This window comes from Rhodotorula graminis, assembly GCF_001329695.1.
Source record: "Rhodotorula graminis WP1 unplaced genomic scaffold RHOBAscaffold_3, whole genome shotgun sequence".
Taxonomy (NCBI): Eukaryota; Fungi; Basidiomycota; class Microbotryomycetes; order Sporidiobolales; family Sporidiobolaceae; genus Rhodotorula; species Rhodotorula graminis.
This window is the reverse complement of record NW_017264930.1, coordinates 670883-695691: the sequence shown is the minus strand read 5'-3', so window position 1 is coordinate 695691 and position 24809 is coordinate 670883. Positions and strand designations below refer to the sequence as shown.

General features: G+C 66.9%; 12 protein-coding genes across 12 annotated transcripts; 6 read left to right on the top strand and 6 right to left on the bottom strand.

Annotated features, from left to right (window-relative positions):
• Nucleotides 1-83: 83 nt before the first annotated feature.
• Nucleotides 84-927, bottom strand: RHOBADRAFT_24789 (uncharacterized protein). Its single transcript, XM_018412651.1, has 5 exons — nucleotides 897-927; nucleotides 809-839; nucleotides 648-721; nucleotides 477-560; nucleotides 84-240 (listed from the first exon to the last, which is right to left on the bottom strand). The coding sequence occupies exons 1-5, from the start codon at nucleotides 897-899 to the stop codon at nucleotides 163-165; spliced, it is 270 nt and encodes an 89-aa protein (XP_018272983.1). The 5' UTR covers nucleotides 900-927; the 3' UTR covers nucleotides 84-162.
• Nucleotides 928-1319: 392 nt separating this feature from the next.
• RHOBADRAFT_51913 (uncharacterized protein) lies at nucleotides 1320-3561 on the top strand (the record flags this gene model as incomplete). Its single annotated transcript, XM_018416082.1, has 9 exons — nucleotides 1320-1502; nucleotides 1572-1643; nucleotides 1711-1804; nucleotides 1871-1912; nucleotides 1984-2186; nucleotides 2280-2576; nucleotides 2665-2988; nucleotides 3077-3298; nucleotides 3394-3561. The coding sequence occupies 9 exons, from the start codon at nucleotides 1320-1322 to the stop codon at nucleotides 3547-3549; spliced, it is 1593 nt and encodes a 530-aa protein (XP_018272982.1). The 3' UTR covers nucleotides 3550-3561.
• A 52-nt stretch (nucleotides 3562-3613) lies between these two features.
• Nucleotides 3614-4134, bottom strand: RHOBADRAFT_66105 (uncharacterized protein). The gene is made up of 4 exons (XM_018418866.1): nucleotides 4082-4134; nucleotides 3953-3985; nucleotides 3758-3837; nucleotides 3614-3689 (listed from the first exon to the last, which is right to left on the bottom strand). The coding sequence occupies exons 1-4, from the start codon at nucleotides 4115-4117 to the stop codon at nucleotides 3668-3670; spliced, it is 171 nt and encodes a 56-aa protein (XP_018272981.1). The 5' UTR covers nucleotides 4118-4134; the 3' UTR covers nucleotides 3614-3667.
• Nucleotides 4135-4325: 191 nt separating this feature from the next.
• RHOBADRAFT_42144 (uncharacterized protein) lies at nucleotides 4326-6166 on the top strand (the record flags this gene model as incomplete). Its single annotated transcript, XM_018414014.1, has 5 exons — nucleotides 4326-4988; nucleotides 5053-5169; nucleotides 5234-5338; nucleotides 5423-5878; nucleotides 5951-6166. The coding sequence occupies 5 exons, from the start codon at nucleotides 4326-4328 to the stop codon at nucleotides 6164-6166; spliced, it is 1557 nt and encodes a 518-aa protein (XP_018272980.1).
• Nucleotides 6167-6820: 654 nt separating this feature from the next.
• RHOBADRAFT_42143 (uncharacterized protein) lies at nucleotides 6821-7051 on the bottom strand (the record flags this gene model as incomplete). The annotated part of the gene is made up of 2 exons (XM_018414013.1): nucleotides 6821-6961; nucleotides 7025-7051. 2 exons carry the CDS (start codon nucleotides 7049-7051, stop codon nucleotides 6821-6823), a joined length of 168 nt encoding a protein of 55 aa, XP_018272979.1.
• An 81-nt stretch (nucleotides 7052-7132) lies between these two features.
• On the top strand, nucleotides 7133-8834 carry RHOBADRAFT_24783 (uncharacterized protein). Its single transcript, XM_018412650.1, has 6 exons — nucleotides 7133-7229; nucleotides 7309-7421; nucleotides 7501-7903; nucleotides 7980-8084; nucleotides 8149-8216; nucleotides 8299-8834. Exons 1-6 carry the CDS (start codon nucleotides 7190-7192, stop codon nucleotides 8737-8739), a joined length of 1170 nt encoding a protein of 389 aa, XP_018272978.1. The 5' UTR covers nucleotides 7133-7189; the 3' UTR covers nucleotides 8740-8834.
• Nucleotides 8835-9198: 364 nt separating this feature from the next.
• RHOBADRAFT_42141 (uncharacterized protein) lies at nucleotides 9199-10236 on the top strand (the record flags this gene model as incomplete). Its single annotated transcript, XM_018414012.1, has 5 exons — nucleotides 9199-9207; nucleotides 9309-9481; nucleotides 9599-9841; nucleotides 9913-9988; nucleotides 10051-10236. 5 exons carry the CDS (start codon nucleotides 9199-9201, stop codon nucleotides 10234-10236), a joined length of 687 nt encoding a protein of 228 aa, XP_018272977.1.
• Nucleotides 10237-10330: 94 nt separating this feature from the next.
• On the bottom strand, nucleotides 10331-11784 carry RHOBADRAFT_51908 (uncharacterized protein; the record flags this gene model as incomplete). Its single annotated transcript, XM_018416081.1, has 6 exons — nucleotides 10331-10711; nucleotides 10821-10954; nucleotides 11020-11088; nucleotides 11150-11160; nucleotides 11233-11648; nucleotides 11728-11784. The coding sequence occupies 6 exons, from the start codon at nucleotides 11782-11784 to the stop codon at nucleotides 10481-10483; spliced, it is 918 nt and encodes a 305-aa protein (XP_018272976.1). The 3' UTR covers nucleotides 10331-10480.
• Nucleotides 11785-13142: 1358 nt separating this feature from the next.
• Nucleotides 13143-16440, top strand: RHOBADRAFT_51907 (uncharacterized protein; the record flags this gene model as incomplete). The annotated part of the gene is made up of 10 exons (XM_018416080.1): nucleotides 13143-13615; nucleotides 13684-13890; nucleotides 13954-14082; nucleotides 14157-14313; nucleotides 14397-14510; nucleotides 14572-14854; nucleotides 15000-15149; nucleotides 15230-15486; nucleotides 15564-15787; nucleotides 15851-16440. 10 exons carry the CDS (start codon nucleotides 13143-13145, stop codon nucleotides 16407-16409), a joined length of 2553 nt encoding a protein of 850 aa, XP_018272975.1. The 3' UTR covers nucleotides 16410-16440.
• A 106-nt stretch (nucleotides 16441-16546) lies between these two features.
• On the bottom strand, nucleotides 16547-18011 carry RHOBADRAFT_51906 (uncharacterized protein; the record flags this gene model as incomplete). The annotated part of the gene is made up of 5 exons (XM_018416079.1): nucleotides 16547-16949; nucleotides 17020-17296; nucleotides 17401-17471; nucleotides 17544-17834; nucleotides 17924-18011. 5 exons carry the CDS (start codon nucleotides 18009-18011, stop codon nucleotides 16882-16884), a joined length of 795 nt encoding a protein of 264 aa, XP_018272974.1. The 3' UTR covers nucleotides 16547-16881.
• A 1141-nt stretch (nucleotides 18012-19152) lies between these two features.
• RHOBADRAFT_64618 (uncharacterized protein) lies at nucleotides 19153-20479 on the bottom strand. The gene is made up of 5 exons (XM_018418528.1): nucleotides 20278-20479; nucleotides 19900-20181; nucleotides 19737-19826; nucleotides 19376-19666; nucleotides 19153-19302 (listed from the first exon to the last, which is right to left on the bottom strand). Exons 1-5 carry the CDS (start codon nucleotides 20360-20362, stop codon nucleotides 19235-19237), a joined length of 816 nt encoding a protein of 271 aa, XP_018272973.1. The 5' UTR covers nucleotides 20363-20479; the 3' UTR covers nucleotides 19153-19234.
• A 2271-nt stretch (nucleotides 20480-22750) lies between these two features.
• Nucleotides 22751-24780, top strand: RHOBADRAFT_12153 (uncharacterized protein; the record flags this gene model as incomplete). Its single annotated transcript, XM_018412081.1, has 6 exons — nucleotides 22751-22846; nucleotides 22954-23231; nucleotides 23300-23659; nucleotides 23717-23951; nucleotides 24053-24536; nucleotides 24617-24780. The coding sequence occupies 6 exons, from the start codon at nucleotides 22751-22753 to the stop codon at nucleotides 24778-24780; spliced, it is 1617 nt and encodes a 538-aa protein (XP_018272972.1).
• Nucleotides 24781-24809: the final 29 nt, after the last annotated feature.

The following is a 24809-nucleotide window of genomic DNA, read 5'->3' as shown; positions in this document are numbered from 1 at the left end:
GGGGTGCTGAAGGTGGTCAAGCCGGCGAGGTGCTCTCTCGGTCGGATTGCTCGCAGCTGGCATGCCTCCTTGCTCGCTCGAGAAGACTCGCACGACAACTGGGACCAACGTTGCCGCCTGCTCGCCGCCGTCTCCTAGTTCTACAGCCACGCAGAGCCCTCCTCACGCGAACGTGCGCGTGACATTCTCCGTCTGCCAGATCGAGTTGGTCGCAAACTTCTTGGGCGCAATGGGCTCGGTCTGCGCAGTAGTCGAGACGACGAGGAGGACAGGTCGGGTGTGCGGGCAAGGTCGAGGTCGGGACGGGAAGGAATGTCGGATTGACGAGGGCGGGGACGAGGACGAGTCGCGGCGATGATGGAGGGGAAGGCGAGCGAGGCGAGGGCAGGGAGTGACGTTCATAAGGGGGAAGGGGGCGGGAGAGATGCGGTCAGTAAGCGACCACCGGTTCTGAGAGCAGGCAGAGGAGGACGCACCGACTGCCCTCGCAGCGAGCCGGTCAACCTCTGGTCACGCTCCATCATGCGCTCCTCCCACATGTCGAGGGTGTGACGGGTCGGCTGTTTCGATGGGGTTGCACGAGTCAGCCTTGCCTCGGCGAGGGCGTAGTGTGCTCATCGCGAGGCTCGAAGAGGCGAGGAGCTCACCTTGCCGTCGTTGGTGATGCGGCGCGCAGCCGACATGCCGGTGCCGGTGACGGCGAACATGACCGTCAAGAGACCTGTTGTGCGAGACAGATCAGCGCCTGGCGAGCTGTGGGTCGCGAACGAGACGTCGTCTTCGAGAGGACGCGGAGAGGGAGGCTCACCGAACGGGATGAGGGCCTCGAAGGGAACAGGCTGTGGGACAGGACATGATCAGTGTCTGACTGTTTGCTGGTGAGGCTCGGAGCTCACCATGGTCGAGTTGGCGTGGGAGGACGGGGGGAAGAAGAGCGAGAGCCGAGGAGGACAAGATGAGACGGCTCTCTCCTCGTCCACCCACCGCCGGCGACTGCTGCGACCCACGAGCGTGCTCTACAGACTCTTCGGTACCACCCAGACACTCCTCGCACATGCTGCGAGCTGTTCCCGCGCCCCCCCCTCTCCTCTCCTGCTCGCGCCTCCTCGGCGAGCACCCTGGCGTCCGTCCGCGGACAAGCCGCGAGTTTGGCTTGGCGCTTTTCTCCCGTCCTCTCTGCTCTCCCGCTGGCGGTCCGGCAGCTCTGCTTCTCTCGAGCACTCGCCAACCCGCGACGCCGCGAGCCTTGCCTCGTCTCGACGCTTTCCCTCTCGTCAGAGACGCCGAGCTCCGCCTCGCCGAGCCGCACCTCTCCCACCATGGTCGGCGGTCACATCATCCCGCTCGAGCGGGCCGTCTACTGCGCCAACCCGGACGCCGTCGAGACGTGCCTGCGCATCTGCGCCGCTCCCGACCAGGTCAGCATCGGTGTGCGCGTCGGCAGCTACCTCCAGGCCGTGTCGTACTTTGTTCTCGTGCTCGTTGCACCCGACGAAGGAGGTGTGCGTCCCTCTTTCACTCCTCTATCTCTCCTTGGCGGTTCGGAGCTGACTCTTCTCCTCCCGACGCAGGCTGAGAGCGTCTGGCTCGGCCTGTCCATCTCTTTCAGTTTCCTGTTCGCCCTCATCATGCAGCTCGTCTATGTGCGTCCCTCTCGCTCTAAAGTCGCGCCCAAGGAGAACGCCGCCTGACCCATCTTGCGCGCAACAGGGCTCGGTCACGCTCCACCACGCCGTCATCATCACGCTCCTGTCGCATCTTCCCTACATCAGCACCCTGGCCGGCATGAACACGTTGACGAGCTGTACGTCTCCTCGTTCCTCCTTCTTCGAGTTCACGCAGACTCGCACTGACCGGCCTTTCCTCGCAGACGAGGTGCTCGGACCCGCCGGCGTGCGCTTCCTGCAAAGCGGTCCGTCCCTCACTCGCACACGAGCCTCTTTCGCGCCTCGCGGACCTGACAAATCTCTCACGACCGCGCAGGCATGATCCTCAAGAGCGTCCTGACGGCCTTGATCTGGGCGGCGTGCCTGTGGGCCTGGTACGTCGGCCAGCTGCCGGGCTGGACGTTCCTGCAGTTCCGCCAGGCCAACTGCTTCTCGTCGACGTCGCTCGTCGTCTGGATGTACCCGGTCTCGCCCAAGGACGAGCGCACGACGCTGTCGACCATCCTCATCGTCACCTACGTGCGTCCCTCTTGCCCTCTCTCTCTTCCTCGTCCCTCCCCTTGCGTACGACGGACTGAGACTGTTCCCTCCTGCTCTCTCTTTCTCTCGCAGTCGGCCTTCTGGTTCCTCGTCCTGTGTCTCGGCTCGTACTGGACCCTCATCGCGCCTCGGGTCCTCTTGCGTCGCGGCGGCCACCTGCGCGACCCGAAGAAGAAGAAGGTCAAGGGCTTCGAGGCGCTGCGCCGGCGCGTCGAGGACGACATTGGCGACCTCGAGCACGAGCACGGGCATGGGCGCGAGCGCGAGCATGACGGCGCGGGCGAGTCGGGCGACAGCAGCGACGACGAGCGCAGGAGGGCTTTCATCAAGCGGAACCCGAAGGCGTACCATCGAGACGAGGACGACGGGGTGAGCAGGATTGGTTTCGCTCGCTGTCGACGAAGCCGTCTCGTCGAAACGGCGTCGCTGATTCGGCCGAGTCCACGTTCGCTCGCAGATCGGCCTCGCCATGATGACGCTCCGGTCCATGTCCAAGTCGCGCCGCACGCCCTCGCCCACCTCGACGCCCCTCCCCGTGTCCTGCTCCGCGTCGACCTCGTCCCTCCCGTCGTACCGCTCGAGCCGCACGGACCCGTCCCGCACCGCCGCGGCTCTCTCTGAGGCCGGCGGCGTCCAGGCGTCGCGTACGTTGAGCCCGCCGTCGGCGACGAGGGGCATGACGGCGCTCAGTCCGTGGAGCAAGGGCTTGAGGGGCAGTGACCAAGATGCGGCGGTACGATGGACGAGGAGGCAGGCCGAGAGCCGGCACCACTTTATCATTGTGCGTCCTCGCGCTCTTCCTTCTTCTTCCTCTCGACTTGTCGTCGAGCAAGCGGACGAGCCTCTGACTCTCGCCTTTCGACCCGCAGTGGCCCCTCGTCGCGCTCCTCCTCGTCTTCGTCATCGTCACGACCGAGCTGCAGATGGTCGCCAACGACGTCTTTACCGGCGAGATGGAGCTCGACTTTCCCGGCGCGTTGACGCTCGCGCTCGCGCTCCCGACGCTGTGGGCCGTCGCCAAGAGCGTCAACCGGATCCGCGAGGGGAGGCGGCCGACGCCGACGCAGAGGCGGGACGAGACTTTCTGGGAGGTGAGTCGCCGCTCTCTCTCTTTCTCTCGTCCTATTCCCTCGTGCCGTCCGTCGAGCGTTCGAGGACAGTCCTGACCCGCCGTCCGCTCGAACAGATTGCGTCAGGCGAGCGCGCCGCACAGCGCCGCCGAGCCGACGAGCGGCGACGGGAGCGCAGGGCATACAGCAGCAGCTCGTCGCACGAGTCGAGCATTGGCGAGAGTGCGAGCGAGTCGGAGCCGGTGGCGCGAGGGAGGAGCAGTCGGCGGTAGCGGCGGCGAGGCAGGCAATGGACTCTTTCTGAGCGGCGAGCCGTCTCTCTCTTTCGGAACGGGCGATGCGAGAGGGGTATGCTGTACATTGCGCTGCTGTGGAACGAGAGAGAAACGCTCAGGCGAGAGGGGAGATGAGCCTGCGCGAGGAAGGGGAACGAGGTCAGCCGAGATGACGAGAAGGAGGGTGAGGCGAGAGTGGGCGCACCTCATGATGGGCGGCCTCGGGTTGCTGGCTCTCCACGCGACGACGAGGATGGTCGGGATCCACCCGTAATGGACGACCGTCTGCGATGATGAGGAGGAGGAGGAGAGCGAAGGGTGAGCAGCCTGTCGCGAGACAGACCGAACTGTCGCTCAAGTGGGCGAGCTGCAGGCTGAGTCGAGTGAAGCGAGTGCGCACCTTTGCGACCTCGATGGCCTTGGAGATGCGCTCCTGCGAAGCGAGGCGAGAGTGAGGTGAGCCGGGGTCACGACGAGGAGAGGGGCGGGACGACGTCGGGACAAGGGAGGGAAGGGATGGGCGGCGCACCTTGTTGTCCTCGGAGAGACCGACGAAGCCAAACATGGTCCTGGTGCGGGTAGAGGGGGTTGGAGAGAGCCGAGGACGAGACCCATCTCATCTCGACAGCCTCACCTCCAGAAAACTACTCGCACCGCTCCCTGGTCACTAGAGCCACTAGCGTGCACTCTCTCCAGCTCTACTCTACCCAACACAGCCGACCGGCGCACCCGTCCCACCCTTTGCCACCTCGCCCTCGCCCGACCCCCCGGCCATGCTCATCGCCCGCCAGGCCACCCGTCTCGCCTCGAGGAGGGCTTCCGCTCCCTCGGTCGGCACCGTCCGCCTCCTGCGCTCCACCCCGGGCCAGTCGCCCCCCGACTCGGCCCAGAGCCAGACCCCTCAGCCCGCCAGTCCGCTCCCCGACTCGTCGTCGTCCACCTCGGCCCCTCGCGAGACCCAGACCGGCGCCACGGCCTCGGCCGACGACGTCCCTCCCCTCAGCAGCACCGACGCCCCCACCGCCGCCGACGCCCCGAGCCCGGCCTCGCAGGTCCCGCCCGTCAACGCCTTGTCGCAGCGCCAGAACTCGCTCGCCGAGGCCTTCCTCGACCTGCACCCGGACGTCTCGCCGCGCACCGACGAGGAGCGCCAGGGGAGCCAGTTCCCGGGCGAGACGACGGGCGCAAAGGCGCGCGGCGCGGGCAAGTCGTCGATCGAGAAGAAGCGCGCCTTCCTCGCGCGCGCGGCCGGTCTCGCGACGCTCGGCGGCCTCGCGTGGGCCGTGTACGACCTCGGCAAGGACTGGGACGACGACGAGGAGAAGAAGAAGATGTTTGCCCGGAGCGACGACGCGCAGGCCATCGAGGAGGCGCAGGAGGGAGGCTGGGCCGGTTGGTGGGGCAGGCTCAAGATCCGTGCGGCCGACCACCTCGACGTGCGTCCCCCTCTCTCTCTCGACGTCCTCGTCCCTTCCCTGACCTCGTCGTTAACGCCCGCAGTACCTCAACAAGCCGGCATGGGACCCCCTTCTGCCGCCGCCCTTGCCCGAGCCTCACTACCGCCCGTACACGCTCGTGATCGACCTCGAGGACATGCTCACGCACGACAACTGGGACGTGCGTCCCCCTCTCTCGTCTCTCGTCCCTCGCCCTCGTTGACTGACGCAGTCACCTCTCGCAGATCGAGCACGGCTGGCGGACAGCCAAGCGCCCGGGCGCCGACTACTTCCTCGCCTACCTGTCGCAGTTCTACGAGATCGTCCTCTTCACCACCCTCCCGTCTTATGTGCGTCCCTCTCTCTCTCTCCCGTCCCGCCCTCTCCGGTCACAAAGACGTCGTCCTGACTCTCGCGCACTCCCTCGCCCACAGCTCGCCATCCCGCAGATCGAGCAGATCGACCCGTACGGCGCCTACATCCCGTGGAAGCTGTTTAAGGAGGCGACGCGGTACAAGAACAACGCGCACATCAAGGACCTGTCGTACCTGAACCGGCCGATCGAGCGCACCGTCATGCTCGACGTCGACCCGGAGCGGACCCAGCTCCAGCCCGACAACTCGATCGTGCTCAAGCGGTGGGAGGGCACCCGCGGCGACGCGACCGCCAACGAGCTCGTCGCCATGATCCCGTTCCTCGAAGCTCTCGCCATCAAGGGCGTCAAGGACGTGCGCCCCGTCATCAAGCACTACGAGGGCAAGCACATCCCGACCGCGTACGCCGAGGCCGAGCTCAAGGCCAAGCAGGAGCTCCTCGACCAGTGGGAGGCGCAGAAGAGCGACACGAGCGTCAAGGGCTGGATCGGCTCGCTCTTTGGCGGCCTCACCAAGGTGCGTCCCTCGCTCTCTCTCTCTCTCCAGCCTTCGTCCCCTCGAGACTGACTCTCGCTCTCTTGTGTGCAGGGCACTATCCGCGATGCCCCGCCCGAGACGGACGTCGAGAAGGTGCGCAAGACGGCGCAGAAGCTGTACCTCGACGAGCAGAAGTACTGGCGCGACAACGCCGAGACGATCAACGCCCAGATCGAGGAGGACAAGCAGCGCCAGCTCAAGGAGATGTCGAGCTCGCTCATCGGCATGATGGGCCTCAAGCCGCCGGCGCCGCCGCAGCAGGCGTGAGTCACGAGTCGAGGCGAGGGACGAGGAGCGAGGGAGTGTGTATATTCGCAGAGGGAGACTCGCAACAAGCAAATCTGTACGACCGTCGCCGACCCATTGTACCACCCCCTCCCCTCGTAGTCGTCTGCTGCAACCTGCCCTCCTCTCCCATCTCTCGGACCGTCGTGAGCGGCCCCGAGAGCGCTTGCGACCTCGCTCTGGCTCGTGCGCTTCGAGTTGTCGAGCTGCGAGGGTGCGGCTTGGCGATGTCGTCGGGGTGGAAGGTGCTGTGGCGGACCTGCATGCGTCGGAGGGACAGGGAGAGAAAGAGAGTCAGTGAGGTTGCTCGGGACGAGGAGAACGGCTGCTTGTGCTCTTGAAGCGGGAGGGGGGCCAAAGGATCAGATCTGGCCTAATGTGTCGCCATGTCGAGCGCCTCGTCCTCGCCGATCCAGTCGAGCGCACCGCGCCGCCGGAACGCACAGCGCGAGGGAAGGGTTGGCGACGGCGAGTGAGGTCCGTCGAAGAGGGAGGGCAGGACGAGAGGCGCCACGAGAACTCGGATATCCATTCTGTGTGTGTCATCGTGTCGAGAGGGGCCCTCCTGCTTCGCGTTCGAGTGAGAGAGAGCTCACCTCGAGGTTCGAGTGCGAGTCGAGCGGTCGGGGCGAGGGCTCAGCCGGCGGGGATGCCGCGCTTGTGGTGCTTGACGGCGGCGAGGCTCATGCTCATGGTGACGAGGACGAAGCCGAGGAACTTGAAGAAGGCGGTGCGCGAGTACTCGCGCTCCTCGAGAGGCGAGCGGAACGAGGCGAACTGGACGGTGGGGACGGGGTCAGCGCGGGGCACGCACGAGGGAGGGGAGGAGAGGGTGCGCACAATGTTGCGCAGGTTGGGCAGAGCCATGGCGGTGTTGGTCGAGCGAGTCGAGTGACCGTCCTGGACGAGACGTCGAGCGACAACGACGCTTGGCTCCACCGCCGCGCCCGCTGCAGCACTAGCCGCTCCCGCTGAGCCAGCTTGCTCCCTCTCGTTCGCACTACAATGGCTATCGACAAGCGCGTCGTCGTCCTCGGCACCGGCGGTGAGCCCCAGCCCTCACACTCTCCCCCTCCCCCCCACTTCCGAGGCCTGACTCTTCCCTCTCGCCCCTCGCCTCGCAGTGGTCGGCCTTTCGTGCGGCCTCGTCCTGTCCCGACAAGGCTACCGCGTCCACTTCATCGCGCGCGACTTGCCCGAGGACTCGACCTCGCAAGGCTTCGCCTCCCCCTGGGCGGTCCGTCTCCTCGGCCTCAACCCTCCCATTCTTCCCTGTTTATAGACCCGAGCTGACCCTCTCGAGTACGTGCACGCAGGGCGCCAACTGGACGCCGTTCTACTCGCGGGACGAGGGCCCTCGCCAGGCCAAGTGGGAGGAGGCCACCTTTGCTCGCTGGGTCTCGCTCGTCCCGTCCGGCCTCGCCATGTGGCTCAACGACACGCGCCGCTACGCCGACACCGACGCCGGCCTCCTCGGTCACTGGTACCGCGACACGGTCCGCAACTACCGCGAGCTCCCGCCGAGCGAGCTGCCCAAAGGCGTCGCGGCCGGCGCCGCGTACGACACCCTGTCGGTCAACGCGCCGCTGTACTGCCAGGCGCTCGCGAGGGAGCTGCAGACGCTCGGCGCGACCTTCGAGCGCAGGTCGGTCTCGTCGATCGAGCAGGTGTTCGAGGGCCAGGACGACATTGCGCTCGTCGTCAACGCCACCGGGCTCGGTGCGTCCTCTTTCGCCGACCTGTCCTTCTCCTCTCCTCGAGCAGAGTCGCTCACCGTGTCTTCGAGTGTTTGCAGGCGCCAAGTCGATCGCTGGCATCGAGGACTCGGCGTGCCACCCAGTGCGAGGCCAGACGGTGCTCGTCAAGTCCGGCTGCAAGCGCTGCACCATGGACTCGTCGAGTGCGTCCCCTCGCGTCCTCTTTCGGTCTTGGTTCCGGACGAGACTGACGCTGCGCTCGTACAGACCCTGAGGCGCCCGCCTACATCATTCCGAGGCCTGGCGGCGAGGTCATCTGCGGCGGCACCTATTTGGTCCGTCCCACTCTCTCTCTCGCTCTCTCCCGACGCTCGTGCGAGACATGCCCTGACCTTGCTTCCGCCCATCCTCACGCAGGTCGACGACTGGGACCTCTCGCCCTCGGCCTCGACCGCGCAGCGCATTCTCACCCAGTGCCTCGCGCTCGACCCGTCCATCTCGACCGACGGCACGCTCGACGGAATCCACATCCTGCGGCACAACGTCGGGCTGCGCCCTGCGCGCACCGGCGGACCGCGCGTCGAGGTCGGCAAGCTCACGCTGCCACTCGTGCGCTCGACCGAGCCGGGCACGGCGCTCGCGCTCGGAACGGCTCGCCCTGCTCCTGCGGGCGCGTCGAGCGAAGCGGTGGGTGCGCCGAGCGAGGCGGTCAAGCGCGAGGTGACGCTCGTGCACGCGTACGGGTTCTCGAGCGCCGGCTACCAGCAGAGCTGGGGCGTCGCGCAGGACGTGCTCGGGCTCGTCGAGGGCGAGATCGGGCCGCCTCGAGCCTGGTGGACGCAGAGGGGCAAGCTGTAGTGCGGGTCGTGCGCATCGGAGCGAGTTTGTGTCGGCCTTCGCAAGTTGGCTCGAATCGCGGTGGCGGCGCAGCTCCCTCAACCTCTTCTCTCTCTTCCCGGACCGTCTCGCCGACAGTGAGCGCATGTCGAGACGCTCTTGTGCACGTACGAGAGCCGTCGCTCGGCTTCTTCTCGAGAGAAGAACCGCGAAGCGAGCGCTCATCCCTCGTCCAGAGCTGCTCGCAGGATGGCAGCTTGCGGACGACAGTCTCGTACGAGCCGAGCTGCGCTTTGACTTGGGTCCTGCGCAACCCGAAGCTGCGACGAGTTTCCGCTCGCTCTCGGCGAAGCGACCCCGAACGATCGCTCGTTCCGGCGCCGCTCTCTTTCTCGCACCTTGCTCTGCTCTGCACTGCATCTCGACTGCACCTCGCACGACACCACCACCGCACCACATCCCCCCCGTCCAACCACCAGCATGGTCCAGGTGCGCCTCGTCTCCTCCTCATCGCCTCCTCCGCTCCGTCGACTGACATCACAGCCTCGCCCTCTCCTCCCTCGCCCGCCCTCCCTGGTGCCCGCTCGCAGCAAACCGTCGACCCGAACGACCAGTCGCAGCACTACCGCGCCACCGTCGCAGGCGGCGCCAAGGGCGGCCTCGCCGGCCTCGCCGTCGGCGGTGCAGGAGCTGTGGCGCTCCAGCGTGCGGGCGTCAAGGGCTTCACCCAGCTCACGCTCCCGCTCAAGGCTTTTGCTGTCACGTGCGTCCCTCTTCCCCTGGTCCCGATTTCTCTGTGGCGCGAGCTGACCCTCTTGCCCTCCCTCCCCTCCTCACCCTCCTCGACCCGCTCGACCGTTCCGCACATCCACGCACGCAGAGCACTCGGCACGGCCGGCTTCATCATCTCGGCCGACAAGGCGGCGCGCGAGTTCGAGCTGTCCAAGTACGCGACGGGCTCGGGCACGGAGCTCGAGCGCATCTCGCACGAGCAGCAGCGCCTCGAGCAGGAGGCCGGGATCGCGCCCGGGTCGAAGAACAAGGGCGCGGCGGGACCGGTGAGCACCAAGGAGGCCGTCATCGAGTGGGCCAAGGAGAACCGGTGGACGGCGATGGGCGTGACGTGCGTCCCTCCTCTTCCTGTTTCTCAACCTCGGACGACACTGACTCTTGCCCGACGATGTCCCGCAACAGGTGGGCCGGCTCGATGGCTGCTTCGGGCGCATATATCGCCGCGACGCCGCTCTCGTTCGCGCAAAAGCTCGTCCAGGTGCGTCCCTCGCTCTCTCCCTTTCTGCACATCCCTCTCTGACGCCTGCTTTCGTCGTACAGGCGCGCATGGTCTCTCAGGGCGTCACCGTCGCCGCCCTCATCGCCTCAGCCGGCCTGAGCCAGATCCCGAACGCGCAATCGGGCAAGTCGGACGACCAGATCAAGCGCGAGGAGCGCGAGGACGGCATGTACGCCTGGAAGAAGGGCTCGCCGCACACGCGCAGCGACGCCAAGACGACCAACTGAGCACGCGAGCGAGCACGTTTGCCGGTTGCGCTCCGGCAACGCTCGAGCGACTCGGTCGAAGCCACCAACCTCCGACTCTCGACCTGTACCATCCATAGATCTTTGTCCGCCTGCAGTACATACATACAGCCTCGCTCGAGTATCTACAGAGAGAGCGAGAGAGCATCTCGATCGCGGCAAAGAGAGACGAGAAGAAACCGCGAGGCCGCACCGACCCTCCCTCGCCATCCAGCTCGGCCCTCGCTCACAGCTTGGCCTTGATCCGCCCCCGTCCGACCGCCTCGTCCCTGACCGAGTTGACGAGCGTCCCGCACCCCTCGACGAAGCACCGCACGTCGTCGCCGTCGCGCATGAACGGGCTCTGGTCAACGACGTCGCCGGGCGCCTTGCGGCCGAGCGCGATCGGGGACCCGGTGAGGATGAGGGACCCGGCGGGGAGGGTCGTGCCGTGCGAGAGACGCGCGATGAGCTCGGGCTGCAGGAGGGACGAGGGGAAAGGGTGGGCGCGAGCGCGAGGTCAGGTCGAGTGCGAGAGGGAGAGATCCCGAAAAGGCGGACGAGAGTGGGAGGGAGAGAGGACGCACGATCTTGATGACGAGGTCTGCCGTCGTACCCTTCTGCGCGAGCTTGCCGTTGACGTGCGTCGTGATCGTGAGCTTGTGCGGGTCTGCGCCGAGAGCTTCTGGCGAGACGAGGCAAGGGCCGAGAGGGCACCACGCTGCAGACGGCGAGCGTGTCAGTCTCGTACTGCGTCGTATCGGCGACGAGATCGAGGGGACACACTGTCGTAGCTCTTGCCCATGCCCCACTGGACGCCCTTTGCGCACAGGCCGCGCGAGGAGACGTCGTTGACTGCGGGCGAGGGGCGTCGTCAGCTCCTGAGCGGGGCAGGAGAGTGACGAAATACACTCACCGACGCAGTAGCTGTGTGAGATGTGGACGAGAGTCAGGAGAGGTGCGACCTGCGCGACCGCGAAAGGAGAAAGGCGGACGCACCCGCCGACGTAGCTCATGGCGTCGTCCTCCTTGACGTCCTTGGCGTCCTTGCCGAGCACGACGCACAGCTCGACCTCGTAGTCGTTCTTCTCGCCGTCGGCGAGCTTGGGGAGCACGATGGCGTCGCCTGGACCCGCGAGCGAGTTGGTCGCCTTGAAGAAGACGACGGCGACGTCGGGCTTGGGCTGCGGCTTGGTCGGGTCGGCAGAGTACTGGAGGCCCATGCCGCGGATCGAGGGGACGTGGTGCGGGGCGAGTGGCGGGAGGAGGCGCTGGACGGTGAGGCTGCGGCTCGAGGACGAGGGAGAGGAGGTCCAGGGGGACGACTGGTCGGCGAGCGGGCGAGCCGTGATGCGCTCGCCTTGGGCGTACAGCAGGCCGAGGTCGCCTTGCTGGTCAGGCTCGCCGTAGTAGGTCTGTGGGCGGACAGAAGACGGTCAGCCTTCGGGAGGTGGGGACGAGTGGAGGAGAGGGGGAGAGGAAGGGGAAGCGCACCTTTGCGTCCTCCTTTGCGACGAAGCGGACAAGGCGAGACCAAGCAGGCGCAGCCATTGCGTGTGTAGTGTAGCAGACCAAGCAGGAGGAGAGAGCGAGAGAAGGGCAAGTTGGTCCGCGAGTCGCCGTCGGCCCGTCGAGCCGCTCTCGCGCCCACCCTCCACCCACGCTCGCTCCTGAGCACACAGACGCAGCGTGGGCAAGTCCCACACAGGCTGTGGACCACGCGGCAGCCGTCCTCGCTGCGCTCCGCACCTCCGCCGAGCCGCCCCAGCTTCGTCGCGATGACGACCTTCTCGTCCCTCCACCACCGACCACCTCGTCCAAGGACCGCTGAACCACCCCGGCCCACTCCCACAACCACCTTCGTCCCCGCCCGTGCGCTCGGCGTCTTCGCCCACACCGCCCGCACCTCGCCCGCATCCACCGACGTCGCAGCCCGCCCGTTCAACAGCTCGAACCGCTCTCCCGCCAGGCTCAGGAGGTCTAGCTGCGTCGAGCGAGGTGCTCGCTCCGCATTGAGGAGCCGGGCCGGTGAGGCGGGCGGCCAGAAGCAGCGCCAAAGCAGGCGAGGTGAGCCGAGGCGGACGAGCGCGGGCAAGCGGCGGCAGGAGCAGCGCTGTGCGCGGCAGCGTATGCTCTGAGGGCGAGCACGGAACGGGACGGCGAAGCTCGCTGGCTTCGTTTGCGCGGTGGCTGGTGGCGCGACTCGTCGACGCTCGCTCGTGCTCGCCGTGCATGCCGCACGGCCGTGGCTCCATGCCGGCCAAGGCTGCGCTGCAACAAGCTCTAACTACCCGTCCTGCTGCCGCACGCTTGGCGCTCGCTGCACCGACGCAGCCGGGTCGTGCTCTCGTCGTCTGTCCGCTGCGGGTGGCGCGCTCGTGCGCCGGCGGCCTCCCACTCTCCTGCAGGTCCCGCCGCCAAGCGCCGCCCAGAACCGCTGCGGGCACACACTCTCGATGAATCGGCAAAGACGCGCACAGGAGCTGGCGTGCTCGATCGTCGTGCGGCGCCCGTGTCCGCGGCATGGCATCGCTCGAGGTCGTGCTCGCGTCGTCTGCGCTTTCGACGGCCGGTCGAGGGGCAGCCATGGAGCAGCAGTGCCGGCGCGCAGGAGGAACGAGCGCATGTGCGAGGAGTCGGGCGCACGTCGAGGTTATCGAGGCGGGAGCGGTCGCGTCGGGCTCCTAGACCGCCTTTTGCCCACGTAGTTTCGTTTCGTTCGAGTTGCAGCGATCGGATCGTCGTACCGACAGTATCGCTGCGCAGAGAGACGCTCGGGAAGGCTCAGCTGGTGGCCATGAAGCCGAGCCTTCCGTCGACGGCTGCTGCTGAGCGCTGAGACGAGTGTCACCTCGCTCTTCGAACAACGCTAGCCGCTCTCTCGACAGCGCTGAGCCCTCGAGCCGCCAATGGCCACAGCAGCACCCGTCGCACACCTGACGGCGCTCCTCGCCCCGCCGTCGGTCGACCAAGCCCGCACCTCCGCACGCGGCCACCTCTCGTCGGCCCTGCCGTCGCCGCTCACGGCCTCGCAGCTCGGTCCGACCCTCGCCAAGCTCCTCGAGCAGCAGCAGGCCCGCGCAGCCCAACTCGAGCGCGACCTCGGGGCGTCGCGGGACCAGAGCGCCGCCCTGCTCACCTCTGCGCGGGGCCACCTCGAGCGGGTCAAGCAGCGCACGGGCGCGCTCAAGGCGGGGCACGCGCAGGTCGACGCGGGACTGCGCAGTGCGCGCGACAAGCTCGTGTCGGGCCTCGAGGCGCGCGACGAGGACGGCGCCGGCCAGACGCTGCGAGAGCGGCTCGTCGAGTTGAGCGTGCAGCGCAAGGAGCTCGAGGCGGCCAGGACTTGGTTCGGCGCCGTCGCAAGGGCAGAAGAACTCGGGTGCGTCGCCGGCCTCTCCCTCTCCAGCGGCCGCACACCCCGTACTGACCTCCTCGCCGTCGTCACAGCTTCACCGTCCTCCGCTCGCTCGAAGCAGGGTCGCTCCCGCAAGCCTTCCGCGCCTACGTCGGCCTCGTCGAGTACATCAAGGCCGTTTATGCCGACAGCGACTCGGTCAAAGGCGCTCAAGGCGGTGCGGGCCTCGTGGCCCTCACCTCGCACCTCGTCGGCATGGCCAACTCGGTGTGGAGCTCGCTCGTGCGCGTCCTGTCCAGGTGCGTCCCCGCCTGCCTTTCTCGCACGACGATCTCGAGCCTGACCCTACCGCCTGTTCGCAGCCGACTACTCGGCAAGCTCGAGGTGCTCGGGTGGCCCCAGCCGTTCGAGGAGGCGCTCGACCCGTACGAGGACGCCAAGGTCGCCGAGTTCCAGACCGCCTTTGCCGACCTTCTCACGCTCGAGCTCGTGTGCGTCATCTGTCCCCCTCTCGACGAGCCTCGGCGCCCGTGAGCTCATCCTCCTTCACCACCCACCGCCACAGTCAAGCCAACAACCCGATCCCGGGCCCGCCCAAGACCGGTGTCCTCGCGTCGACCAAGCCCAAGCCTCTTCTTGCACTCGCGCCGCTCGTCCACCCGTTGCTGCTGCGCTTCAAGTGGCAGTTCGACGGCGACAGGAGCACAAACCGCATCGACAAGGTGCGCCTCACTTTCTCCTCGTCCTGGGACCTTCTGCTCTCTCTCTCAAGCCGCCTAACGAGTCGTCCTCTGCGCCGCAACAGCCCGAGTACCCGCTCTCGCACGTCCTCAACCTCCTCACGGCGCACGAGCGCTTTCTCGGCGAGGACATCCAGTACCTCCTCGACTCGAACGGCTTCGAGCACATCGACGCCATCGTGAGTATCTCGCACTCGCCTACTGTGAGTACGACACACTGACTCTCTCTTTGCGCCGCAGAACGAGTTCACGTCCCTGCTCCTTCCGCCTCTCGCCTCTCGGCTTCGGCACCACCTGCCGCAGCTCCTCTCGATGCCGCCCGTCCTCGCGCACACGGTCTACCAGGTCGTCGAGTTCGACCAGCAGCTGCGCAGCCGTGGTTACCGCCCGAGGACGTGGCCGACCGTCCTGCGTCCGGACGAGGTCCCGCCCGAGGAGGACGAGAGCGAGTGGGAGGGCCTCGGCGAGACGATTCTCGGACGCGACGAGTGGTTCGGCCGATGGCTCGACGGCGAGCGCGAGTGTGCGTCCCTCTCTCTCTCTCTCTGGACTCGTCGATGATGATCACCCCCTGGACCGGGAGGAATGAAGGGGGGAGCGATCCGAGACATCTCCTCGCCCAGGCCTCGTCGCGCCAGTCCTGATCATGTCCTCTTCCTCGCCAGCAGTTTTCGACCAGCGGTATTACGACTGCATCACCGCGACCGACGCGTGGCACGTCGTCTCGGAGGAAGACTTTGACGCCGGCGAGAGCGGCAGCGGGACGAGGCCGACAAATTCCGCGCTCAGGGTCAAAGAGCTCGCAGAGCAGCTCGCCGGTGCGTCCATACACCTCTCTGCGACGATCCCTGAGACGAGAGAGCCCCCTCCTGACCCGCCCCATCGCGTCGGCCCGCAGAACGATACCGCCCGCTCCCTCTGCGCCACACCCTCCCGTTCCTCCTCTCGCTCCACCTCCCTCTCCTCCAGTCGTACGCCGCACGTATCACGTCGGCGCTCGACGCGTTCGAGTCGTTGTCGTTCGGCATCCTCCCTGGCGCGCTCGGCCAGACGACGGCGGCGACGGCGGGCGTTGGCGGTGTCGTACGGCTCGTCCGGGCCGGCGTCAGTGCGAGGTGGATGAGTGAGCGGTGCGAGGAGTGGGGCGAGGACGCTGTGCGTCGCAGTCTTTCTCCTCGTCTCGCCGACAGAGGATGGACGCGCACTGACCCTGCTCGAGGCGCGACCCGCAGTTCTTCCTCACGCTCTACGAGTACCTCTCGACGGCCGCCGCGACGCCGGGCAAGCTCGACGACACGCTGCAAGATGCCGCCGAGGACGTGCTCGACAACAGCGAGGGCACAACGTTCGACCGCGAGCGCAAGACGTTCGAGTCGCTCGCCGAGCGCAGCGACGAGCTCATCGTGCGGCACTCGGTCCGCGAGGTCGTCAGCGACCTCAAGCCCTACTTCAACAAGTGCGCCTCGTCTCTCTTTCCGCCTGCAAGCGACCGCACCTGACATTGTCCTTGCGCGTGCAGGCGATGGGACGTCGCGAGCGGCGAGGACGACTCGGCCGACCTTTCCCTCAGCCCCGAGCTCATCTCGCCCCTCTCGCTCCTGTCGTCTCTCCTGTCGACACTCGTCCAGTCGTGCCCGCCCTCGACCCGCACGACCCTGTACCGCCGCATCGCCGCCGGCCTCGCCCAAGCCCTTTTCGACCGCCTCCTCGTCTCGCACGGCTGGACCGAGTCGTCGGCGCGGCAGCTCCAGTACGACCTGCAGCACGGCTTCCTCGTCGCGGCGCGCGAGGCGGGCATGCCGCAGAAGGGCCTGCAGCGAGGGTGGGACGTGGCGCGAGCCGGCGCGACCGTCCTCGCGCTCCCGGCCATGGCGAGCCAGCAGGGCGGGTACGCTCCCGGCGGCGAGTGGACCTTTTCAAAGGTCATGCAGGTCGTGTTCGACGACGACAGTGCCGGCGCGGCGGGGGAGGAGGGCGGCAGGTTCGCCGAGGTCATGGACGACTTGGGCGTCGGCGAGGCGCTGTCGAGGGCCGAGGTGCAGCAGCTCATGCGGCGCAGGCCCGAGTGCTGGAGATAGCGTGTCATTGCAATTCTCGTCACCCTCTCTCGATTTTCTGTGTTGAGCGAGCGAGAGCTCGTCGAGAGAGGCTGACTTGAGAAGGCCGCCCTCTCGCTCTCGCTCGCACGGACCTCGAGAGACAAGGAGGCGGCTCTAGGTTGTGCATGTCCACCGTGTGCTGTTCCGACCGAGACTACTCAAGTTAAGAGGCTTCGAGCCAGAAAGGAAAGGGGTACAACACACAGCGTGGCGCACGGTGACATGGGCGAGGGAAGGAAGAGGAGGGGGGACGAGGGGAATGGGGCCAGCTCGCCGCAGCCGAGGTGGGTTCGACGGTCGAACAGACCGTCGGCAGGGGCTGGAGGAAAGGCCAAGGGACTGGCGGCGACGGGAGGACGGCGAACGAGGGCACAAGTCCGTGTAGGGTGAGGATAACGAGGGGAACGAGGCGAAGGACGAATGAGGGGTAGAGCCGAGGGACCTTGCCGAGTTAGGCGCCGTAGCAGAGCACAGCCTGTCGGTCTTGGGTGCGCTTGCTGTAGTAGCCGGGCGGGCAGTCTGCGACGCGAGAGGGCCACGTCAGATCGGCGACGATGAAGTGGAAAGGCGAGGAGAGAGGGCGACGCACTGAGTTGGCAGTTCCTGTTGCGGCACTGCGGCTTCCCGATGCCGTTGTACGACCCCGGGCACACGTTGCCGACGGCGCCGCAGTTGCTCGGCGACGTGACGAGGCTGACGCACGTGCCCTGTGGCGTCGCGACATAGCCGTTGGCGGTGTCGCACACGAGCGTGCACACGTTGGCGCCGGTGCAGAGGAACGCGCCGTTGTCCGTCGACCCGCACGTAGTGCTGCCGCACGACGAGGAGCTCTGGATGCAGACGCCGCCGGCGAGGAAGTAGCCCGGCTGACAGCCGACTGTGCGAGGGAACGTGCGAGGAGCGTCAGGCTGGGTCGAGGCAGGACCCGAGAAGGAGGGAGAGAAGACTTGCCCTCGCACAGGTGAGTGACGGGGTCGCAGATGGCGGCGCCGTTGGCCGGGATGTCGTTCGGGTCCGTGACGGCCTTGGCGCACACCTTGCCTGTCGCGATGCGCAGCAAAGTCAGTCACGGGCGCACAGGTAAGAGAGAGAGAGAGAGAACGAGAGACGCACTCTGGCCACAGCGGTAACGCTTGAGGACGCGGGCAAAGAGGGCGCGACGGGCGAGCAGGCTCTTCGTGACACCCTCGCGCTCGTACGTCTCGGTGATGTGCCGCTTGAGGAGGGCGTGGGCCGCGTCGTGCTGTTCTCCTGCGCCGCGCCTCGCCTTCTTTGCGGCGGCCAGCTTTGCGCGCTTGACGCGGGCCGCCGACTTTTCGCGCGACTCGGGCGAGCGCTTCTCGACAGGCGACGTGTTCGAGTAGAGCGACGGCTGCGACGTGGAGCGGTGAACGAGATCGTTCCCTGTGTGTTGGAAGGATGGGCGCCCTGTCAGCTTGACGTCCTGCGGGACGCAGGCCGAGGAGGAGGAAGTGAGGACGAGGTCGGCTCACCTTGCAGCATGATGCCGGCTCGTGCGGTGGGTGCGAGGGCGAGAGCGACGAGGACAAAGGTCGACAGGAAAGCCTTGATCGACGGCATCTTGAAGGGAAGGACGAGGCGGGTGAAACGAGTGACTGGGAGATGAGGGAGACGAGGGAGACGAGGGAAGAGCGCCAGAGAGAGGGAAGCGGGACGAGAGGAGTGACGAGCACAGTGTTTGTTTGCAAGCATGTACAGCGCGTCTGAGAGCGCGCAGCCAAGAGTGTGCCTCGAGACGACTCCTCTCGCTTCGCGTCCGAGTTGAACGACCGGGAGCGGAGCGCGGGAAGGACCTTCTGTGGCTCCTGTCACAGGTTCGGTTCTCGCCGCTGCACGAAGCTGGCGACGACAGATTGCGCTGCGTATCGGCGCTATCTGGCTCGCGAAGAAAAGGAGAAGTGGACGCAGACTCGAACTCGCAAACGCACTCGGCGTGCTCGTCTCGACGCGACTCGCGTTCCCACGTTCGCTTTCCTACCTGCGTCTGCGTACCTCGAGCTGCTCGATGCGGTAGGCGCTGCGCGGTCCTGCCGGTGTGAGATCGCGCCCGAATGGAAGCCTGAACCATCCCCGACCTTCCCAAGTCCGCGCACGCACCTCTCCGTGTCCGTCGTCGACAGCGAGCGACTGACGTGCTCCTCGCGCTCGGTGGCTGTGTGCGTCCTACGTATCGCTTCCGAGGCGCGCTTGTGCCATTCCGCGGCGTCGCCGGGCCCGAGCCCCGTTCGCGGACGGGCCGGCAGCGCGCTCGCACCCCTCGACTTTCTCCGTCTTTCAGGAAGCGAGCCAGAACGCACGCCTGAGAGCTCGACCATACACGACCGTGCATGCGACTAGAGAGAGGAAGCAGGACGAGACCGGCGGTCGGCTGCACGGAGGCGCAAAGCGAGAGAAAGCTCGAGGAAGCCCAACTTGAGAAGGTCGCTTTCTCGGCTCTCTCGAGGTGGGAGAGACGGGGACGGTGATTCTAGGATTTACAGGTTCACCGCTATGTGCGCCCTAAATAAAGTGAGGGAGAGAAGGAGGTACAGGTGCCGTAAGGGCGAAGGAGAGTGGAAGGACTGCGGTACTGCTGGAAGCGCTAGAAGAACAAGTGAGGGGATGTGCTGGCCCGTCCGCCCTTGGCTCGAGTCCCAGCAGCCTGTCGCGCGCCGTCGACGTGTCCCTCGAAGGAAAGAGTGGGAAGGAACGAGTGGGAGGTGGGCGGGGAGGGTGAGGGGAGGGAGGGAGGGAGCGAACGTGGACCGGGTACCCAGATACAGCGAGCGAGGAGGACCTCGAGCTTATGCGCCGTAGCAGTAGAGCGAAGAGCCGTCGAGGGTGCGACGAAGCGTAGTGCCGTTCGGGCAGTCTGCGCGAGGGGGAAAGAGAAGGTCAGCTCGCGGCCCATGTTCGAGGCGCGAGGGCGAAAGGAGGGGACGCACTGAGGCGGCAGACGCCGTTGCGGCACGAGGACGAGCCGACGCCGTTGTACGAGCCCGGGCAGACGTTGCCGACGGCGCCGCAGTTGTCGGGCGACGAGCGGATGCTGATGCACGTGTTGTCGGCGGTCGCCATGTAGCCCGACGCGCGGTCGCAGATGAGGGTGCACTGGTTGGTGCTCGACGGGCAGATGAAGCTGCCGTTCGGGGTCGAGCCGCAGACCTGGCCGCCGCACGTCGGGACGTTGGCGATGCAGGCGCCGTTCTGGAGGGTGAAGCCCTCGGCGCAACCGACTGCGGACAGGCTCAAGCTCAGTCAGGGCTCAGGCTCGTCTGGAAAGAAGGGGGAAGAGCGGCGACGCACCGGCGCAGAGGTGAGAGATCGGGTTGCAGACGGCGCGGCCGTTCGAGGGAAGGTCGCTCGCCGAGGTGACGGCCTTGGCGCAGACACGGTCTGTTGGGGGGAGCGAGCCGGGTCAGCTACGCCGCTGCAGAGAGAGACAGGCTCGGGGGAGAAGAGGACGCACCGGTACCGCACCGGTAGCGCTTGAGGGCGCGAGCGAAGATGGCGCGGCGCTCGAGGTCACGCTTGGTGACGCCCTCGCGAGCGTGCATCTCGTCGATGTGGCGCTTGAGGAGGGCCTGGCTCTCGTCCTGAGCAGCCATGGCGCGCTTGGCCTTCTTAGCGGCGGCGAGCTTGGCGCGCTTGACGCGGGCCGACGACTCCTTGCGCGACTCGGTCGAGCGCTCGACGAGCGCCTCGTTGGTGTAGAACGACGGCTGCGACGAGCGGCGGACGAGGTCGTTGGCTGCAAGGACGTCGACGAGATAAGGAGAGGGGACGGGCGACGGCAGAGGTCAGCTCGTTGCGCTACGTCGACGAGGAGAGGGGGAGAGAGGCTCACCCTGGACCGGCGTGGCCTGAGCGAGGGGCGAGATGGCGAGGGCCGCGAGGGCGAACGCGGCGAGGCAGGACTTGATCGAAGGCATGATGGACGGAAAGGAGAGGAGGGATCGAAGGCACTGAGGTGGCGAGGCGAGGACGAGGAGGAAGTGAGGGAAAGAGGAGAGAGGGCGGGTCGGCTCGAGCGGGTGGACAGGGAGGGGCGAGGGAGAAAGAGAGCGTGTGAAGGAATCGACGCTGGGAAGGGCTCGATGGAAGAACGGGGGCGCGGAGGAGAATTGTGACCACGAAATGGAGCTTGGTGGTGGGAAGTCCGCCCAGCTCGCTCGCACGCGTGGGTTGCGAGGTCAACGTTCTCCGCGATCGAGCGAGAGGCACCTTCCGCTGTGGGCCTCGAAGGACTCGACGCTCGCCGATAAAGCCCAACGGACAAAACCGACGACCTGCCGCACTGGGGAGGCCCGACCGCGCTCGCCCCCCTTGGCAGGCCGGCCGACGGTGGAAGTGCGGAGGCCCCGGCCGCAGGCCGGTTGCTTCGCTCGCTTCTCCAGGTGTGATGGACCGCATGCTCTGCCGGCCAGCGGGGCATCGACCCACGCTGGGTTAGATGCGCCCGAGGTGCGCGCCTCTCCCCAGACTGGTTCGACCTGCGCTCGGCCGCGCGCCGTACGTCGCGGGATCGTCCTCTTTGGACGCTCTCGCTGTCGCTGTCGCTCTCTCGCTCGGGCTGGGTCTGTGCGCGCTCGCCAGAGTGTTGCCCTGAATGCCGAGCTGCAGCGCGTGGCTCGCACCTTGCAAAGCCTCCCGGTCCGTAAAGCCAGCGAGATGCACCGCCGCACGCGGCCTTCATCAGGCGAGAGAGGCGGCCACGTTCGCCGAGGCGGCTTTCCGATTCGATTGGATCAATCGTGCGAGCGCAGCCTTGATCGGCTTCGTACGCCACGCTTTTCCCCGGGAAGTCTGCCCCTTGGCAACCGGTTCCGGCGAGGCGAGGCTGGCAGGCAGGCAGCAGGCGCCGACCGCCGACCGGGTCAGGCAAGGTTTGCGCTCGGCCCTTTGCCAGCGAGCACTTGCACCCCGGCCTGCTTGCAGCTTGCTCTTGACGACTCGCAGCTGCTGCTCATCGCTCGAGCCCGAGCTGTCCAGCCTCCACCACCGGACGACGCCTCGCCGACCACTCTCGGGTTGGGTCCGAGCGACCTCGCCAGGGAGGGCAACCTGCTCTAGCCCAGGCTGGCGCTCAAGGTTGCGCTGCGAGAAGGACCCCGAGCTATCCCACCTCTTCTCGCTCCGCAGTCGTCGCTGCCGCCGAGGCAGAAGACTTGACACAGGCCGCTCGGGCCTCGGGCGAACGCGACGTCGAGCTGCATCGACGGCTCGTTGCGCCCGCTCTCACGTCTGCTCGAGCATCTCACGGATCTCACTCGGCTCTTTGCGAGCCTGCACGACACCGCATGACCGCTAATCACGACGGCGAGAGTGGCCGGATCGGAGCCTTCCCAAGTCGCTCTTCGCCTTCTCAGCCTGCTCTCGCCCGCCGTTCTCATCTCGCGTCAACGAGCACACCTTGCAAGTTGAGCTCCTTTCGCTCTCTCGATGAACTCGGACTCGCTGCGGATGCTGTCAACACGGCGGCCTCGCCTTGCGAGGTCCGAGCTCCGACTTTCCCATCCGCCGCGAGGGAGGCTTGCTCGCCGGCGGCACAAAACGTCCTTTGCGCTGCGCCGCTTTCATCTGCTTCGCTCCTCGGCAGCGAGGACCGCTCGACGACCTCTTAACGTCACGTCGCGAGCCAGCTATCGACGCCTTTCCGCATCGCTTTTCCGGAAAAGGCGACGCTCCTGAGCTGCAAGGGTCCGGCACCGTCGACAGAGCAGACGCTCTGCAGCTCCACCTACTCGACACCGTACGCGCGAGTGGGCAAAGTGGAACCCTGGCGCGAGCGCATTCGAAGAGCGCTTTGTTCTGCGGCGGCAAGTGGCGAGACTCGGCGCGCGGTGGTCCGCCTGACGCGACCTTGACGGCGTGGCAGCAGGCGGTGTCACGACAAGCGGTTGATCGATGTTCTGGTACCGCACGGGCAAGTGCAGCGCGAGAGACGCAGCCGACGCAGTTGACCCGAGGCGCGACGAGGGTTGACATTGGCCGACGCGCCCGCGGCCCGCCCGGTTCGCGCCCGGCTTGCATAGCTCCGAGGAGATGGCGCTCTCGCCGTCTTTGCCTGGATTTTCTACGCATGGTGGGTGCGTCGTCGCAAGCTGATCATAGTCTCGCTCAGCCTGGTCAAAGGTCTGCGCCTGCGAGATGAGAGCGAGCCTCGGAACTTGGCTACGGCGGAACGCGACCAAGCTCGTCGCGGCGGTCCGCTCCACAGCACCCCCACACCGCGCACTGCTGCCCAGGTGTGCAGTTTGAGCCTGCGACAAGCACCCGACAAGCTCTCAGCCCCGCCCGCAACCTCGACCGGCCGCAGGATGGCAGAGTTCGCCCGCCTGGTCGTCCCGAAGCCGCCGCGCACCTCGACCGAGAGCCAGCAGCAGAAGGAATCGGTCTACTGGCGCAGCTTCAAGGTGAGCCCCTCCTTGTCCGTTCTCGCAAGCGTGCGGCGCCCACAGGGTGTGGTGACCCCGGCTCACCTCCTCATCTCCACCCTCCTCCCTTCGTCCGCCTGCCACAGTCCCCCACGTTCCTCAAGTCGTACGCGCCCATCACCCACGTCCACTTCTCGCCATCTTCGCCCCATCGCTATGTCGTCACGTCCGGGACCCGCCTCCAGATCTACTCGCCCAAGACCAACCGCGTCGTCAAGACCATCTCGCGGTTCAAGGAGACGGCGACGAGCGGCGAGATCCGCACCGACGGCAAGCTCTGCGTCGCAGGAGACGAGGGCGGGACGGTGCAGGTGTTCGACATCAACAGCCGCGCTATTCTGAGGACGATCCGCGCCCACAAGCAGTGCGTCCTCGCCATTCTCTCGCCAGCACGGCGGCACACGATCCTGACGTCGTCCCTATCCGCAACAGGGCCGTGCACACGACCAAGTTCTCGCCCGGCGCAGGGACGCAGATCCTCACCACCTCTTCCGACACGACCGTTCGCCTCTTCGACCTCTCGACCTCGGCTCCCCTCCGCACCTTCTCCTCCCACACCGACTACGTTCGCGCCGCCTCCTTCGTCCCTTCCTCTCCCTCACTCGTCTTCTCCGGAGGCTACGACTCGACGGTCCGGCTGTGGGACTCGCGCGTCCCCGACAGCGAGGGCAGCGGGTGCGTCTGGGTCGGCCGTCACGGCAAGCCCGTCGACGCCGTCCTCGTCGGCGACCAGGGCACGATGGCCGTGTCGGCCGGCGGGCCCATCATGCGCGTGTGGGACCTCCTCGGCGCGTCGACGTCGCGCTCGGGCGCGCTTGACGGCGGGTTCGACGTCGAGGGCGGCGCCAGTGGGGCGCGCGAGGACGACGTCGAGGAGGACACGGGCACGCAGTACTGCCTCAAGGCGTTGAGCAACCACCAGAAGGCGATCACGTCGCTGTGCTGGGCCGAGTCGGAGCAGGGCGAGAAGCGGGTGTTGAGCGGCGGGCTCGACGGGCTCGTCAAGGTGTACGACCCGCAGGAGAGTTGGCGCGTGCGGCACACGATGCGGTACGGCGGGCAGGTCATGAGCTTGGCGGTCTCGGTGCGTCCCCATCTCGCTCTCTTTCCCTGGTCCGCTCGCGTCGGCGACAGACCCTGACCCTCTTCCTCCTCCTCTTCCTCTTCCTGCCTCTCGTGCCGCAGCCCAACAACTCGCACCTCGTCGCCGGCCTCTCGGACGGCTCGCTGTCGATCCGCACCCGCGCTGGCGTGGGCCGGAAGGCGGGCGTGCCCGTCGAGAAGGTGACGCCCTCGTTCGACGCCATGCTCGCCGGCATGGGTCAAGGCGGCGTCGTCTACAGCGGCAAGCAGGCGGGCGAGGGGCTCAAGGCGACGTTCGAGGGCGAGGTCAAGGTGTCCAAGGAGCGGCGGCGCAAGCTCACCGAGTGGGACCGCATGCTCAAGAGCTTCCGGTACGGCGACGCGCTCGACTCGGTCATGCGCGGCGACGTGACGCCGGCGACGGCCTTTGCCCTCATGGACGAGCTCATCCGCCGCGACGGCCTGCCCATCGCGCTCGCCAACCGCACCGACCTCACGCTCGAGCCCGTCCTGTCGTTCCTCGTCAAGCACATCACGCACCCGCGGTACTCGACTCTCGCCGCCGACATCGCGAGCGTCCTCATCGGTGCGTCCCGTCGTCGTCTCTCTCTCTCTCTCTTGTCGGCGACCTTGGTCCTGACGAGCAGTACGTCGTCGCACGCGCAGACATCTACACGCCGACCCTCGGCCTCTCGCCCCTCATCGACACGCTCTTCTCCCGACTGCGGCGCAAGCTCGACGAGGAGCTAGACTTCCAGCGCGAGCTCACGCAGGTCCAGGGCGCCCTCGACATGGTCTTCTCGAGCAGTGCACCCGTCTCGGTGCGGTAGAGCCACGAGCGGCGCGAGCGCACCCTGTC